The following is a 16917-nucleotide window of genomic DNA, read 5'->3' as shown; positions in this document are numbered from 1 at the left end:
TAACAATGCCTCTAAGTCCTAGTGGACGTTTATCAGCCAGGTGTGGAACCACATACCTGAAATCCCAGCACAGGCAGACAGAGGCAGGAGGACCATGGGTTTAAGGCTGGCCTGGGCTATACTGCAAGACTCTGAAGAAAAAAAAAATATTGCAAAATATAAAGTTCCTACAAAGGAATGTATGAAACTTACCGTTTAATAAACTATTATATGGTAAACAGCCATGTAGAAAAAAAAAAAGCCTATACCCAAGGGAAGAAACAGAGCACTTATCAACCATGGAATATTGCCTAGAGATAATTAGTAGTTCTAAAACACAGTAAGATTGCTAAGAACACTAATTAGTTCAGGAATCGGATGGCTTGTGATTGAGTCCTGGCTTGGTGATAACAGGAGTAAATGATGGAACCACTCTGAGCTTTAGTCTTCCAATGCCTACAATGAGGAAAACAATCATAGTCCATAAGTTTTGTAAAGGCCAAACTGTAAAACCCACATTGCAGAAGGCCGAGCACCCGGTGATGGCTGATGGCTGCTGTTACTAATTCCTCTTCTCACTGAGGCTCCGGCTGAGGTGCGGACACACACCCACCCATCATGTCTTTGTTTCACCAGGATCCCTCCCAGGAGGATCTTGCTTCATACACAAGCATTGAGCGGCGTGCGGCTTACTCACCTAGAACAGGCACCCTGTGAGAAACTGCCCCACACATCCTCCCATAGATGGGTCCAAGGAAACTGCCGTATGCGGACAGGCTGCCACCCTCTGCGTTACTAGTTGGGCATCACCCAGGCCTGAAAGTCACTCCAAATTGAGGTGCCCTAAACAAATACCAGACATTGAATTCACTCACTAGACAGGCACAGTAGAGTGGAAATATTTTAATCTCTCCTTCTTTTCCCCCCTCTAAACCCTGGTGCTAGTGATCTAAGCCATGAAGAGAAATGTGCTGTTTTCATATCGGCAGGGATTCAGCAGGTACCTTGGGTTTGGGGCTATTGATTAGGTGTTATTCCACAATAGCTTAGGAATGTGTAATGGGATACAATAATGATCTGCCACATCTATTGAGACTCCTTTTATGCCTCAGAATATACTATGTTTTGGGGGACATACTCTCCCAAATTATAATAGGGTTCTTTTTTTTTTTTTTCATGTGATGCTAAGGATAGAAGGCCTTGTGAATACTTAGTAAGCATCCTATCACTGAGATATATGCCTAGCCTGCTTTTACTTTCTACAAATTATATTTATTTTGTCTACATGTGTGTGCCCACACTCATGCCTTGGCTTGTGGTGGAAGTCTGAGGTCAACTTGTGGGAGTTGGTTCTCTCCACCACACGGCTCCATCTCAGGTTGTCAAGCTTGGTGAAAAGGCCTTAACTCAGATTGCAAGTTTCAGGCTATTGTGAGCTCCATGAAATCCTGATGCCTCACTTCTCCCTGTTTTTACTTTTTGAGAAAGAGGCTCACAAGGCTCTCCTGGAACTTGATCTGTAGACCAGGCTGGCCTCAAACTCAGAGATCTGCTTGCCTTTGCCTCCTGAGTACTGGGATCAAAGGTGTGTGCCACCACTGCCTGGCAGAACACCATAACCTCAGTCCTTAACTGTCTTATAAAAAGGAAGAAAAGGTTGTTCTTAAATCTTTTTCTAAAAATAAAAAGAAAGCGGGCTGTGGTGGCGCAAGCCTTTAATTCCAGCACTCGGGAGGCAGAGCCAGGAGGATCTCTGTGAGTTTGAGGCCAGCCTGGGCTACCAAGTGAGTTCCAGGAAAGGCGCAAAGCTACACAGAGAGACCCTGTCTCGAAAAAAATTTATGTGTGTGAATGTTTTGCTTGTATACATGTCTCTGCACCACATGCATGCCTGGTGCCCACAGAGACCACAAGAGGGTTCTGGATGTCCTGAGACGGAAGTTACAAACAGTTGTGAGCCACCACGTGGGTGCTGGGAATCCAGCCCAGGTCCTGTGGAAGAGCAGCCAGTGTTTCTAACCACTGAGCCACCTCTCTAGCCCTTGTTTTTAAATCTTAATGATTTGGGGGAAAAAAAATCTACTTATGGATCCTTTAATAAAAGTAATTATTTTGTTTCTGGGTAGAGTGAATTTTAATTGAATAATGTTCAAGAATGGATAATACTATAATACTATGGTGAGTTGCCAAAAAGGATTATTTGGTAAAAAAAAAAATTACTTTGCCACAAATTATGATTATATAAGTGATTAAATAGAGCATGGCTTCCTTTAGCATCCAACCTGTTTTGTTTTAGTATTGAGGAATGATGTGCTTAAGGCTGGGTTTTCTCTCCAGACACTTTCAATCACTACCTAGTAGGCACAATATTACGCAGCAGTGGGAAAAGGCACAAGCTTAGATCTTTCCATGTTATAATATTGTTTGGAAAATTAACCTGAATCAAATGAAAACATATGAAGTTGACATTTTTACAACTAAAATGATCAACTACTGCCAATTTCATTTAGCTTAACTTATTTTTTTTAATTTTACACTCATAATCAATAGTAAGTAAATGGCAAGTTTCATTAAAATAGGGGTTTTGTCACGGCTGTGCACAGAGTAAGTACTTAGAAAACTAGTCAGTGGCTGGAGATGTAGTTCAGCGGCAGAGCACGTGCTTAGGCGTGGACAAGGCTCTTGGTTCAATCTCCATCCCTGAAACAGACAAGTGGGAGGTTCGGGAGGAGAAGGAAGAGGAAGAGGATGACGAAGAGGAAGGAGAAGTAGTCTTGAGTGAGTGATGTGGACAAGCAAATGGTCAGGAGGGTGTGGTGCAGCTGTAATATAGCACTTGGGAGACGGAGGCAGGAGGATTGTAAATAAATGAGAAGACCCAACCTTCCTCCAACCACAAATTTTGTTTAATTTTAGGGTGGGAATAAGAAAAATAATACCACCATATACATGTTATCATCTTGAAATGACAAAAAATTTTTTTTACGTGAAAGCTCAAGAGTTTTGGAAATGTACATTCACACTAAAACTTATGCATGAATGTTCACAAACAGGATACTTTATAAAAGCCCAAAAGGAGACATAACCTCAATTTCCAAAAACCGATAAAAGGACAAATAAAATGTGGTACATCCATGCAATCGGATATTAGTCATAAGAAGGAGTAAGGCAGTAATGCATGGGTCAACATGGATGAGCCATGAAGAGAGTGTGCTAAGTAAAAGACATGAGGTCATAGATTGCATTATCCATTCATATAAAATGGCCAGAATAGGCAAGTCAACAGAGATAGAAAATACATTAATAAACCAGGCAGTGGTGGTGCACACCTTTAATCCCAGCACTCGGGAGGCCGAGGCAGGCGGATCTCTGTGAGTTCGAGGCCAGCCTGGTCTACAGAGTGAGTTCCAGGACAGCCAGGGCTACACAGAGAAACCCTGTCTCGAAAATACTAAAAAACAAACAAAGACCGGCAAAAAAACCATTAATAGCGTCAAGGTGTGGGGAGGAGGGATGAGGAAACAAGTATTAGGTCTCTTTTTGGAATAATGAAAATGTTCTGGAATTAGAACATGGTGGCCATGGTTATACAGCTTTGTGACTGCTAAAAATTACTGCATGCACACTTTATTATTTTTTAAATATTTTAATTAAAATATTTATTTTAAGCGTATGGGCAATTTGCCTGCGTTTGTTTATGCACCACTTGTGTGCCTCCTGCCCAAAGAGGCCAGAAGAGGGTGTCCTACTCCCCAGAACTGGAGTTACAGCTGTCTGTGAGCCACCATGTGGTGCCGGAAATTGAACGAAAATCCAATAGAACAGTCACTGGTCTAACCATTGAGCCATCTTTCCAGCCCCTGAATGTACACTTTACAAGGACAAATTTTTGGTATGTGAACCAAGGATGGAACCCTAGGACCTCAAATATGGCAGGCAGGTGTTCTGGAGACTAAATGCACCCCCAGTCAACCCATAGTATTTATTTTTATGTAAAACAACAATAACAACAACCTCTTATGAGGTCCTCTTCACAACAGGGCAAAGTACATTATAGCAATAGATGGGTGTTTACAAACGATAGAGTATTAGGAAATGTTCCCTTGTTTAATTATAATCTGGGTTGGAATGTTTGGAGATTTTAGCAATCTGACAGCTAACATTAAGAGGATTAACCTGACTTCCTTACTGTTAATATCAATTTAAACTGCATCATTCAAAAACTACAGTCACACTGAAATAATTATAGCAATGATTTCATGAAAAATTACTAATCAGATTAACAATCCATTAAGGCTGTCATCGTTTAAATTTTTACTTCCTGAAGTACTGAATTGTGCCTTAAGATCTAATGTAAAGGAGAGTCACACCTCTAGCCACTTAATCAAAGACAGAAAAGAGGATGGGCTAGGACGGAAATTTATTAGCAATGCAGACATTCAGGATTGGAACACAGAAGGAAGCAGGACTTGGGAAATTTAAATCCTCATCTTCGATGCAGAGAGTTAAAGAACAAGAACTAAAATCTCTATATCGTAGCGTACGACTAATAAGAAACACAACACAACACACACACACACAACTCTGCATAGTTATGGGCAGAGTATGAGTAAAAAAAAAAAAAAATGGCACCTAGCAGCGAGAAAGATTTTGTTTTGGAGCCAAAACAGAATACTGAGATGGCTTAAAATCCTTTTAAGAGTAGACTCGAGCACACCGTAACGGCACTTAGTGCGCGCATGGGCAGAGGACCCTTTGACTTGGTGACTGTGTGTGCAGAATCCACAGTAGTTCCATTTTTTCCTTTTTCAATTTTCAATGTTCCCTTCATTTTAATCAGCTCAGAGGACGTTCTTTTCCTGAATCCACTGACTCCGAAGGGGCTAGTAATCAGCCCTTCTGAAAAATTTTCCAGTCTTTCATTGGAACAAGCACCTGGATACTGCTTCCCAACAAACATTGAATCAAAACCTGGCAGAGGGACTGCGAAGTGAGGCTAGCCTTTCTAATCAGCGCTCCCCGCACCCCAGGACCCTCTCTTTCTCCAGCAAAACAGCTCCCTGCAGCCCGCACTCAGCCTCTCCCGGAACCCGCGCGCCGCAGGGGCCCTAAAGCAAACCGATCTCCGAGCGCCCCGGAGGTGGTCCGGGATCACCCCCTCGTCTCCACGATCCTGAGACCCTCCCCTCCCCACGCCCCCGCCCCCTCCAAGCCAAAGTCGTCGCTGTTCCTTTAACTCCGCTTGCTCGGGAGGGTGAGCCCGGCCCGGTCCTCCCGCCTCCTTCTCCGCCGCTCCCTCCCTCCCCCTCCCAGCGGAGTTTCAGGTGAATGGGTCACGGAGGGAGGAGGCCGGCCATGCCACACCTTGTCGCTCGTGCCCACCTCCCGCCCCCTCCTTCCTCAGGCGACGGCGGTAGAGGTGGAGGAGAGTAGGCAAGGGCACCGAGGAGTAGCCGGCCCGGGGCGCAGCAGGTGGGTCCCGAGCTCCCGATCCCCGCAGGCTCGGCCTGAAATTGGTGCGCATGCCCGGGGGCAGCGGGTGGGGGGAGGACCGAGCTCCGGGCTCAGTGGGGAGCCGTCTGCTGGCAGAGCGCACCGCCGCCGCAGCAGGTGCCGCCGCCAGGTGAGCGCTCGGGGTTCCAGCCGCCCAGGGGGGCCGGGCCTGGGCGAGCGGGTGCCGGGCCGGTGCGGCGCCGGGGGTCCCCTCCCCGAGGGCGACGGCGCGGCTGGGAGGCGAGGCGCGGGGAAGGCGCGCGGAGCTAGTTTCGGTGGCAGTTTCGCCCTGGACTTGGGGCTCGCGGGAACCCGAGAAGCGCGGGTGCTGGAGCACAGCGCGGGAGGATTTTAGGGGGCTCTCTCTGTCGCTCTTTCTCCGAGCTGCCGGGAAAACCCTCTCCACCACGAATGCCTGGGCAACGTTCTGCTTTTACAGAGGCGGGCCCCTCGTGGGCGCTGATCCAGCGCTCAGCTAGGGTGCCGGAGATCTGGGACCTCTCGGGGTCCCCTGTTAGGGCTGGAAAGGGGCGACGCAGGATGACCTAGATCCCCGTGGCCCTCATGGTTTCCACCCCTTTGGGTAATTCATCCCAGGGGAGGAGGAAGCGGAGGCCAGGGGTCCTCTGCAGTGTCCCCAGAGTCTCGGCGTGTATCACCCTGGCTGTTTGGAACAGGGGGCGGCGCGTGCGCCCTTGTTGATTTCAGCTCTCAGAGTTCTTTTCGAAGGAGGCTGGATTTCGAGGGAAGCAGCTCACGCTGTGGATTCTCAGCCGTGACCGCGAGCAGCCGACCTGCCCCGGGGCAGAACCTGCTCTGCCTCCCTGCGCTGGCCCGGCGGCTCCCGAGCGCAGAGCCGCCTTGGGGCGCACGCACGGTCGCGGGGACCCGCAGTTTGCCTAGGCTGTCCACTTTGCCGACATCCCGGGCAAAGCTGGCCCCGCCAGTCCAGCAGCGAGCAGCCTGCGTTGGAGGAAGTATGCAGGGACAAGTGGGTGGGGACCAAAATGGCCTCTGCGTCTTGGCGCTGGAACAACTCTGAGCCCCTTTCGTCCCAGGTGGAGTGACTGAACCCCAGCAGGAGCGGCAGTATCCTCCGGCCTGCCCGGGGCTCACCGGGCAGAGTGCCACTAGGGGAATTACCTGGGGCGGGGCGGAGGCAGCTTTCCAGGCAGGTTAGTAGTGTGTGACTTTCGGGTACAACAGGTGTGTTATGTGGATCCCGGGAAAAGAGAAATGCTTCCCAGTACGGCGCTTTCTGGTGATGCTTTCTGAGGTTGGTGGGTTGTTCAACAACATATCCTCGAGTGTAACAGTAGTTCCTTTGCACCGTACGTATACATCTTAAATTTCTACTGGTGGTGGGTTTCTCTTTTCTTTGGATTTATCTACCTGTTAGTGCTTCCTTTGTTGAGTGATGGGATGGCGAGGTTAGCAAGCTGAGGTTTGGTAGGGGAGGCACATTCTGCTTTCCGGCGGCTTCCAGGCAGCACCTCTGTGTGTGAGGGTCTCTGTTAAAAGCAGATCCTACTTTTATCTTAAGGGTTTGGGGTGGGGTGTGGTTCCGTGGTAGCCCAAGGCTGGAATCTCAGCAACAAACAAACAAAACGAAAACCCCAAACAAAACCAAAACAAAATGCCTCAAAAATTTACATCGGGCAGGATACAGAAAATTTAAGCCAGGCTGTAAGGACTATTTAGCTGTAGAGAATTTCAGAGAAAATACCTACGATGGTGAGCCGAGGCACTTTTCAGTTCAACGTTTGCACAACTTTCACTTCTAAAATGGATGTTTTTTGTGTGTCCCTTGCACATTAGCAAATTTGCACTTTGGGGAATACAGTGTAGGGCTCCGCTCTTCTGGGTCAGTGCCCTACAGCTCAGCGATGTACTCCCAACTCTTTTTTTTTTTTTTTTTTTTTTTTTTTTTTTTTTTTTGGTTTTTCGAGACAGGGTTTCTCTGTGTAGCTTTGCGCCTTTCCTGGAACTCACTTTGGAGACCAGGCTGGCCTCGAACTCACAGAGATCCGCCTGGCTCTGCCTCCCGAGTGCTGGGATTAAAGGCGTGCGCCACCACTGCCCGGCTGATGTACTCCCAACTCTTATGCAGACTTTTGTTTTAGTTTTTAATCTTTCTTGGCTGTTATTTGGAGCACCTGGTTACCTGGTTGTTTGTTTTTTATTTATTTTTAAAATTTTTCCTTTTTCTTTTTCTGAAGTACTTGTGACTTGTAGTTTGGGACGGGGCCTTTTATTCTGCCTTTCTAACAAGCTCTCAAGTTCCGCCTACCCTGTTCCTCCCCACCCCTTCCTTTATCTCAAAATGTAAGCATGGACTTTCAGCTAACCTCGATTTGATATGTTTACTTGGTTTGTGTAGTTCAAGACATTCACTGCTCAATAAAATGGAGCATCGGCTTTCTTAACCAAATACCGATGGGCCATCCTTTTGTGCTAAGGACCAGCAAAGGGCTCAGGGAAGGTGATGGTGAAGACATATATGAGTGTTTTCGGAACTCTCATGGTCCACCTGGGATGGAGGGGTCAGACCTGAGGTCAGGTATGGAGAAAAATTCCTGAGTGGTCTGGAGAGCACCCCTGAGATTACATTTGAACTGTGAGCTGAACTTGGGGACTTGTGTGGCAACATCAAGATCCTCTTTGGGGGCAGGGCATAGTGTTGCAGAACTTGGGAGGCAGAGGCAGGTGGAGCTCTGTGAGTTCTAGGACAGCCAGTGCTAATTATATAATGAGATCCTGTCACAAAAAGAAAAAAGAAAAGTTGAGTTTTTGGGCTGGAGAGGTGGCTTAGTGTTTAAGAGCATATGCTGCTCTTCTAGAGGACCATATGGGTTCAGTTCCCAGCAACCATGTCAGGTGACTCACAGTTGCCTCCAGCTCCTGGAGGGTCCAACTTCTCTGGCCTCTGTGGGCACCCGCACTCACATACACACACCTCAACACAGATACATACACATAACTAAAAATAATAAAAGCAAATCTAAAAAAGAATCCTCTTTGGGATACTGGGATGGCTGTGGGTAAAGGCACTGGCCGGCAAGCCTGATGACTTGACTTTGGTCCATGAGCCCCCACAGAGAGGGAATAGAATGCTAAGACTTGTCCTCTGACCTCCTCACATGCCATGAGACACGAGTGTAAATTAATTAAAACAAATAAAAAGATTTAAAAAAATCCTCCTTGGGAGCTGGGGGTGTAACTCAATGGTAGAGTGCTTGATGAGCATGTATAATGTCCTAGGTTCAATACCCAGGGAGGGAAAAAAAATCCTACTTGGATTCCTTAATTATATATAGAGATTTTTTTTCACTTTTTTTTTTTTTTTTTTTTTTTTTTTGAGACAGGGTTTCTCTGTGTAGCTTTGCGCCTTTTCCTGGATCTCGCTCTGTAGACCAGGCTGGCCTCGAAACTCACAAAGATCCACCTGCCTCTGCCTCCCGAGTGCTGGGATTAAAGGCGTGCGCCACCACCGCCCGGCTTTTTTTCACTTTTTTTAACTTTATGTATATGAATGTTTTGCCTGAATGCATATATGTGCATGCACATGTTTGCCTGTTGGATCCCTGAAAGCAGGGGTTACTGACGGTTGTGAGCCACTGTGTGGGTTCTGGGAATTGAGCCCTGATCTTCTGCAAGAGCAACAAGTGATTTTAACCTCAGAGCTCTCTCTCTCTAGACCTTAGAGAGAGAGTTTTATTCTATTACTTTAGATTTTGTTGTTGTTTTCGGGACAAGACCTCTCTGTTACATAGCTCTGGCTGTCCTGGCTCTCGCTCTGAAGATCAGGCTGGTCTTGAACTCACAGAGATCCACCTGCTTCTGCCTCCCACGTGCTGGGATTAAAGTTATACACTTAGCTTTAAAAAAAAAAAATCCGTGCACACATATGTAGACACACACACACACACACACACACACACACACACACACACACACACACACACACATTAATTGGAAATGCTGGTTTTCTGTGTAACATTCTGTCAGGGTCTGTTATCTGCCTCTTCTCCATTAGTTAACATGGCTGTGGTCTTCTGAGCCTGCTGATCTTTCTGCTCTGGTGATGAAAGTGACCGGTGGACCCCTTAGGCCAAATCCTAGAGGCTTTTCACTTTCCTTTTTTTTCCCCCCTTCATTCAGCACATACTTACTGTGGTGCCTGGCCTTGCTCTTTAGTGCTGGCTATGAGGCTTTGTCACTGACTTAGGGACCTTGAAGTGACATCTCTAAAGTAATACTAAGTAACTCCTGCCTGTGAGCAGGAGCTCAAATGGTTATTTTTTTATTCCTGTAGTGGGTGGAGTCAGGCAGGGCCTAGGGGAAACTTCCCACCATTGAGATGAAATCTGACCCTGCAGTTTAGGGTGTTTTGTTTTGTTTTTGTTTTTAGCCATTTCTAGGACTACAAAGACAGTTCTTAAAATGTTTCAGGGCTTTTAGAGTAGTCTAAAAGGACATTAAAAACTGTCTAGTTCAAAAAACAAACCAACCAACAAACAAAAAAACAAAACAAAACAAAAAAATCTGTCTAGTTCTCCAGGACAAGCTTTTCCTGTTATTTTCTTAAGACATGTTTGTTTGTTTTGTTGTGTTTTTTAAGATCCTGAACTGTTTGAGTGGCCCTCCTGGATCTGTACCCAGGGTGGAACCTGATGTGCGGATTCGGATTTTGTTTCTTTTCTTTTTCAGCGTTAGGGCTGGAGTCCAAGGCCACCGAGCCCCAGCCCCAGCCGCTGTTGGTTCCTTTACAGCACTCCTCGATATGAACACTGTTTCTGAGTACTCTCTAAGATTTGGATAACCTGTGCTAGAATTCTTACCACAGGAAATGAATGTGCTTTTTGCAGGGGTGGGTAAATCCATCTCTAAGAATGAACATATGCCAAGTCGAATCCCCTTTATGCTGTCTTCTCATGTGGATTTTTATGAATTAAGTTGTTGATTCGCTTTCCCTGTCTTCTCTACCAATCTCAGCCTGTCAGTTTTCAGGGAAGCAGGCCGAAGCAAAACCTCTGGGCTTCAGCAGCAGGTTGACTCTCTTTATTTTATTGATGCTAAGTGTTGAACTTGGTGCCTTATGATTGACTGCCGCTGAGCTACACCCAAAGCCCGGAGTGTCCATTTCCAAGTGACTTATTTGTGCCTCCAAACACCTGAGTGCCTGAGCGCTTGCTTACCTTACTCACCTTTCGGGGAAGCACTGCACAGTATGAATGCATTTGCTTATTTTCTCTGCTTGTCCCAGCCAAGGTCAGGGTTAGTCTCCCTTAAGTCACCGGAGCTCAGAGAACATGAGGAGGTTGTTGGCTTAGGAGCTAACAGATGGGGCCGATGGAACTACTACACGTCTTCAAACTCATTTTGATCTTGTAGAGACCTTGCTCACTCTTGATGGATGCCTAACCCTTGGCTTATTAGGTATTCCTTCCAGTGTTTGGTCAGCTGCAAATCTGGATAACCTTGTCTGCGGTTACCACTGGAAACCTCGCTCCAGGTGAACATAAATGCTCCATTCTTTGTGCTAATTAGATGCTGTTCTTCGGCTCCTTGGGAATCTGCCCAATCCTACAAGTTTGTACTCCAGATTCCCTGGATTCTTTCTCTGTGCTCTTGCTTGGTAACTTTCTTCAGAAGAGAAACCAGGGTGTGGCGAGAGCTGTTAAAATCTGCTTTCTAAAATGATTTCACAGTTTAGAAGTCCCTGCTTGCTGCTGGAGGAAACATGATGGCCAAACTCCAACCTCTAGGAAATAACACACAGAAAAAGAATTTTGTTTGAATTTCTGACAACTAAAGCTTGAATTGGAATTAATTTAGTTTTTAATAACTGATACCGAGCACGGAATTTGGGGGTAGTCATCATCACCTTCTTCTTCTTTTTTGGGATACAGTCTCACTATGTAACCTTAGCTGCCCAGAAACTTGCTCTGTAGACCAGGCTGGCCTTAAACTCATAGAGATCCTCCTGCCTCTGCCTCCTGAGTGCTGGGATTAAAGGCGAGCGCTACCATGCCTGGCTTGCCTTTTGTATTTTAAAAAAGATTTATGTATTAATGTGTAGGTGTGTGTGCCAGAATATGTTTATGTGCACCCCATGTATGCAGATATCTGAAGAAGCCAGAGAGAATGTTGGGTCCCTGGAACTCGAGTTATTGGCACTGGCTGCCTGTTGTGGGTGCTGGAAACCAAACCCAGGTCCTCTGCAGGAGCAGTAAGCACTCTAAATTGTTGAGCCGTCTCTCTAGCCCCTTGTATTGTCTTTGGAGACAGTCTCATGCAGAAAACCCAAGTTGGACTTAACTTGTAGCCCAGCAGACCTTGAACTCATGGAAATCCTCCTGCCCCAGCCTCCCAAATGCTGAGATTTCATAGGCGAACCACCATGGCTGGCTTTGGGAATAGTCTCTAGTGACTGAGCTGTAGGTAAAGAAGGTCTAAGGTTCCTCTGAGAATTTGCCACTATCGACATTCAGTCTCAGATATAAGGTCTTACATTCAATAATGTTTAAAGTTTTTCCTTAGTGTTTCTTTTTCCAAACATCATTTAGGATGTCAGTCTTGACTTAATGCCTTTCAAAGCCTCATTTTGGCTTAAATTGCTCGTTTATGTATTTCAGCATGAGATGAGGAAGTTGACCGTGGGCTAGTGACAGGGATGCACACACGTATGATTTATATGTATTTGTTGTACATTGGCAAAACGGTTTCAAAAACAAAAACAAAAACAAATGACTGGCAGGAGGTACTTCCTGACTGTTACCTCTTGCATTATGTCTCAAACCATTCTTCTGAAAAAAGAAAAAAAAAGTGAAGACGTTGTCTTTCCTATGCTCGATGCCTATGTTGGTATTACTTGGAGTTCCATCTTTGAGGTTTTATCTAATTGTTGTTATTGGGTTTTTACTCTTTTTGGGGGGGACCCACCAACCAGCTCCCAAATAAATCACACATGGAGGCTTATTCTTAATGATGAATGCCTGGCCTTAGGCTGGCTTAGTTTCTTGCCAGCTTTCCTTAAATTAACCCGTCTGTCTTTTGCCTCTGGGTTTTTCCCATTCTTTAACTTCTGTAAATCTTACTCTTACTCAGTGGCTTGCTGTGTAGCTGGGTGGCTGGCCCCTGGAGTCCTCCTCCTCTGGCTGCTCAACCTTAAATCTTTTCTCCCAGTTTTCTTACTCTATATCTTCTCTCTGCCTGCCAGCTCCTCTATCCTTTCTCCTGCCTTGCTATTGGCCAGTTCTTTATTAGACCATCAGGTATTTTACACAGGCAAAGTAACACAACTTCACAGAATTAAACAAATGCAACATAATCAAAAGTAACACCTTAAAATAATATTCCCCAACATCTAATATACAGAGTTTTATTCTGATATTTAGAATGGACTATTGAGTGACGTGGAAGAGAATTGCTATGTAGCTTACATAACCTGTTTTAGAAGTTTAAATTGATTTACTGCTCCTGATGGAGTAATGTACAGTTGTACGGACTTCACTTGAAAATGAAAACAAGTGTCACTTCAGTATACTCAAGTCGCAGAGCTTTCTTGGCTACCACTTGAAGGTAATACTTTAAGTTGTTCTGATACCTTTTCCTCACCTTCAGCCTGAAAGCACATGAGGTTTTGCAGGGAGAAGTATCCATGGTCCAATCTGATCCATGTAAATGTTGAGCAAATATTTGCACATCTACCATGTGCCAGGTGCTGTTTTAATCGCTGAACAACATGCAGAAACTCCTGTTCCCGTGGAATTTACCTAGTGGATCTAAAGTTCTCTTTCTTGCTAATCGATTACCAGAGTTGCCTGGGAAGAACTTTCCGTGGCTTCCTTCTACCCTGCCTGAGGGACAGGAAGTGCTGAAAACTGTAAAGCTGAGGTTCATTCCTTTGTTCCTTCTTTCCCTCCTGTATCTTCTGTTCACACTTATGTGCACACCACAGCATGTGTGAGGAGGTGTTGTTTCTCTCTTTCCAACATGTAGGTCCTGGGGATTGAACTCAGCTCTTCATCCTTGGCTGCAATCCCTTTACCCGCTGAGCCATCTCGTAGGCCCTTTCTTGGCTTTTCTATCACTGGATTTGCTAGAATAAACTTCAGCTTTTAGGTCTCACTGGTTAGTATTTTTCTAGAAGATCTCTGGGTGCCATGCAGTCACCTTGGACCAAGGCAGATCACGCCCAGATTCACTGCTTCGTAGACATTGACACCAATCGTCTGCTCCGGGAAAGCTAGTCTGTTCCAAATGAAATTGACTTAAAGTCTCCCATAGAGGAAAGGGCAGGAGATATGGGTCAGGTTACAGCTCAGTCACTCGCGTCTTTATACGCCGGGCATCTTACTTCCCATGTCTTTCTGGCCCTCTCTGGGTTTGTGAAGTGGGTAAAGAGGGTGGAATTCTGAATTGGAATATTGTCAAAGTGCCTGGCACGTGGGTAGGTATCCAGGGTGGTTTTTTCCCTTCTCTCCGAGCTCTTCAGCCTGTGCCTTATTACTTCCAGGGCTTTGCTGCTCCTGGGTGCCCTCTTTTGCCCGTCTTCTTGGCCTTAAGTCATTCCTACTTCCACTGCTGAGGATCATAACTGGGTCCCTGTTGCTCACCTGAGTGAGAGGAGAGACTGTCACCAGACTTTCCAAGTGCTTTGGTATTAGTCTTCATTTAACAGATTCGCGTCTCTATACATGGCTTCCTCTCTGGCCCATGAACTAGCCCCACCCCCACACGTCAGCACCTAACCAGCCTGGATGCCCATCCGGGACACCAGATGCTTTTCTTCTTCATGGCTCCCTGCTTACCCTGACCACACTTGGTCACATAGCTCAGCCTGAAGAAGTTGCTGTTTTGTGTGTATCTCGTACTTCCATGGACTCCTCTGTGTAGTTAGACCCTTGGTAAATGTGTGTTGATTGACATCCGCCTTTCAGACGTCCAGACACTCTGCTTTAAGGAATTCTAGAACACAACTACTGTGCTTTTCTCTTATGAAAGGACTCTTTAATATGTGTTTTGTGGTTTTCTTCTTTTGTAAAAATGACATTTTTGGAGACTTAGAAAAGGAGACAGGAGAATGGGATGGCTCGAAATCATACCATCTGTGCCTACATCTTGTAACCATTTCTCTGTTTTGGTTTTTCCAGACATGGTTCTCTGTGTAACAGTTCTGGCTGTCCGGGAACTCCTTTGTAAACTAGGCTGGCCTCGTACTCACAGAGATCTGCCTGCCTCTGACTCCCAGTGCTGGGATTAGAGGTGTGTGCCACCACACTTGGCTCTAATCACTTTTAATAAGGGAATACTTTTAAATTAGCTTGTGCTTTAGTTAACTCTGAAGCACTAACGTGCTAGACACTGTAATATTTGCACTTTCCTACACATTCCCATCTTACATGAGCATTTAAAGGTAATAGGAAATCATTTTTCTTTCAGTGTTGGGGATTAAATCTAGGACCCTGGGCATTCTAGGCAGATCTTCCACTACGGAGCTACAGTCATCAGCTTTTTGTTGTTTTTTGTTTTGTTTTTGAGAAAGGATCTTACTGTGTTGCCTAGGCTTGTCTCCAGCTCCAGAGTCTTTTGCTCCAGCTTCCTGAGTAGTTGGGGTTTCTGGCATATACCGCTGTACCTGGTATTGAAATTACTATTATTTTTTTGTTGTTGTTTTAAAATTTTAAGGAGCCAAAGAGATAGATGGCTCAGTAGTTAAGAGCACTGACAGCTCTTACAGAGGACCTGGGTTCAATTCTCAGCATTCACATGGCAGCTCACAACTGTCTGTAAGTAACTCCAGTTCCAGGGGATCTGACACCCTCACACCGATATACATGCAGGCCAAACACCAATGTACATAAAATAAAAATAAATCATTGAGCTGGGCCTGATGGCACACACCTTTAATCGCAGCACTTGAGAGGCAGAGACAGATGGATCTTTGTGAGTTGGAGGCCAGCCTGGTCTACAGAGTAAGTTTCAGGACAACCAAGGCTACACAGAAAAATTTTTGTCTCAAAAAGTCAAAACCAAACAAAATCAAAACAAACAAAAAAGTAAATCATTGAATTTTTTTAATTTAAACATTTAGGGAGAGAGAGAGTGTATGTGTGTGTGTGTGTGTGTGTGTGTGTGTGTGTGTGTGTGTGTGTGTCTGTGTGTCTGTGTGTGCAAGAACAACTTGCAGGAGTTGGTTCTCTCTTTGCAATATGTATGTTCCAGGGATTGAATTTAGTCATCAGACTTGGTGGCAGACACCCTTACCTCCTGTGCCATCTTGCTGATCCCAAATAATTAATTTTGTGAAACAAATCCTTCCTCTCTCCTCTGTTTTTTCTTTATCTTTTTGAGACAAGAAAGAGCTCATGCTAACCTCAAGTTTGTTTCTTTGTCTTTGTGGACTTTTGTTCTTAGTAGTGGCTATTTCGATTTTTTTCCCCTTCTATGTTATAAAAAGATGTGAGGTTTGTCATGACTGTAAGTCAGAATTTTAAGTTTAAAGATGCTTGTGTGCCAGGGCCATGCAGAGTGAATCCTGGTGCCAGGAGAAATGCTAGGTTATCTGTGCCTAAGGAGTTATGGTTTGTCGGATGAAAGTGGACGAGAAAAGTAGCTGTGGAGTGAACGGGTGCTTGAGATGGCAGTCTTTACATTTCTTCATGATGCAAGTCTCTCTGGCCTCAGGAGTAATTCCATCATCCTACTTTTGTTGCTTAGGTTTGCTTATCTTAGGAGCCTGAAGTCTTGCTCATCCTAAACATCTGGTGACCAGTGACATCAGCCATGTCTGTGAGGCCTTTTGAAAGTCCACCTCCTTACCGACCTGACGAATTGTAAGTAGATAATTATTCCTTTTGTCTGACGGGGCCTGTTACATGTAAAAGAAATTTCCATCCATTAAGTATTTGTTTTTAAACATTAAGCCCGGGGGTTAGGACTGTAGCCCAGCAGTGGAGACCTAGACCCATCCCCGGTACTGAACCCCTCCCCCTTCCCACACCACTTCTGGATTCAGTTAGTAGAGTATTTGCCTAGCATGCATGAAGTGGTGATTCTGAGTTTGCACAAACCAGGCATGGTATCACACACCTTAATCCCAGCATGTGGGGAGGCGGAGGCAGGAGAATCAGCTGTTCGGCTCCATACTGAGATTGAAGGCAGCCTGGGCCACGTGCGATCCTGTCTCAAAACAACCAACAAACTAAGCCCAGGATGGTGTGCACTCTTGCAATCCTAGTCGTTGGGAGGCAGAGACAGGAGGATTACCACAAGTTTGAGGTAGTCTGTGTCTGTGTGTGGAGTACAAGGCCGGTTGGAGCTGTGTAGTGAGACTGTCTCAAACAAACAGACAATTTGAACAATCTTTGCACTTAATGATGGGAATTGTACCAAAGATTTACAATGAAAAGTGAATTTCCATCTTATGCATAATTTCCA

General features: G+C 45.5%; 1 protein-coding gene across 3 annotated transcripts in view; it reads left to right on the top strand.

The window, feature by feature from the left end:
* Positions 1 to 5271: 5271 nt before the first annotated feature.
* Ocln (occludin) overlaps positions 5272 to 16917 on the top strand; it is a 51922-nt gene continuing 40276 nt past the window's right edge. Inside the window, exons 1-2 of one of the 3 annotated variants that reach the window (XM_052743351.1) lie at positions 5272 to 5451; positions 16198 to 16313. In XM_052743351.1, the coding sequence (XP_052599311.1) occupies positions 16264 to 16313 (50 nt within the window). In that variant the 5' untranslated portion in view covers positions 5272 to 5451; positions 16198 to 16263. Of the gene's footprint in view, positions 5452 to 5476; positions 5603 to 5770; positions 6648 to 16197; positions 16314 to 16917 lie in introns of those variants that run through there. The other 2 variants (XM_052743352.1, XM_052743353.1) reach the window with 2 other exon arrangements.

The sequence above is a fragment of the Peromyscus californicus genome, unplaced genomic scaffold, assembly GCF_007827085.1.
Source record: "Peromyscus californicus insignis strain IS unplaced genomic scaffold, ASM782708v3 Scaffold_18__1_contigs__length_77618521, whole genome shotgun sequence".
Classification (NCBI taxonomy): domain Eukaryota; kingdom Metazoa; phylum Chordata; class Mammalia; order Rodentia; family Cricetidae; genus Peromyscus; species Peromyscus californicus.
This window is presented reverse-complemented; position numbering and strand designations above follow the sequence as displayed.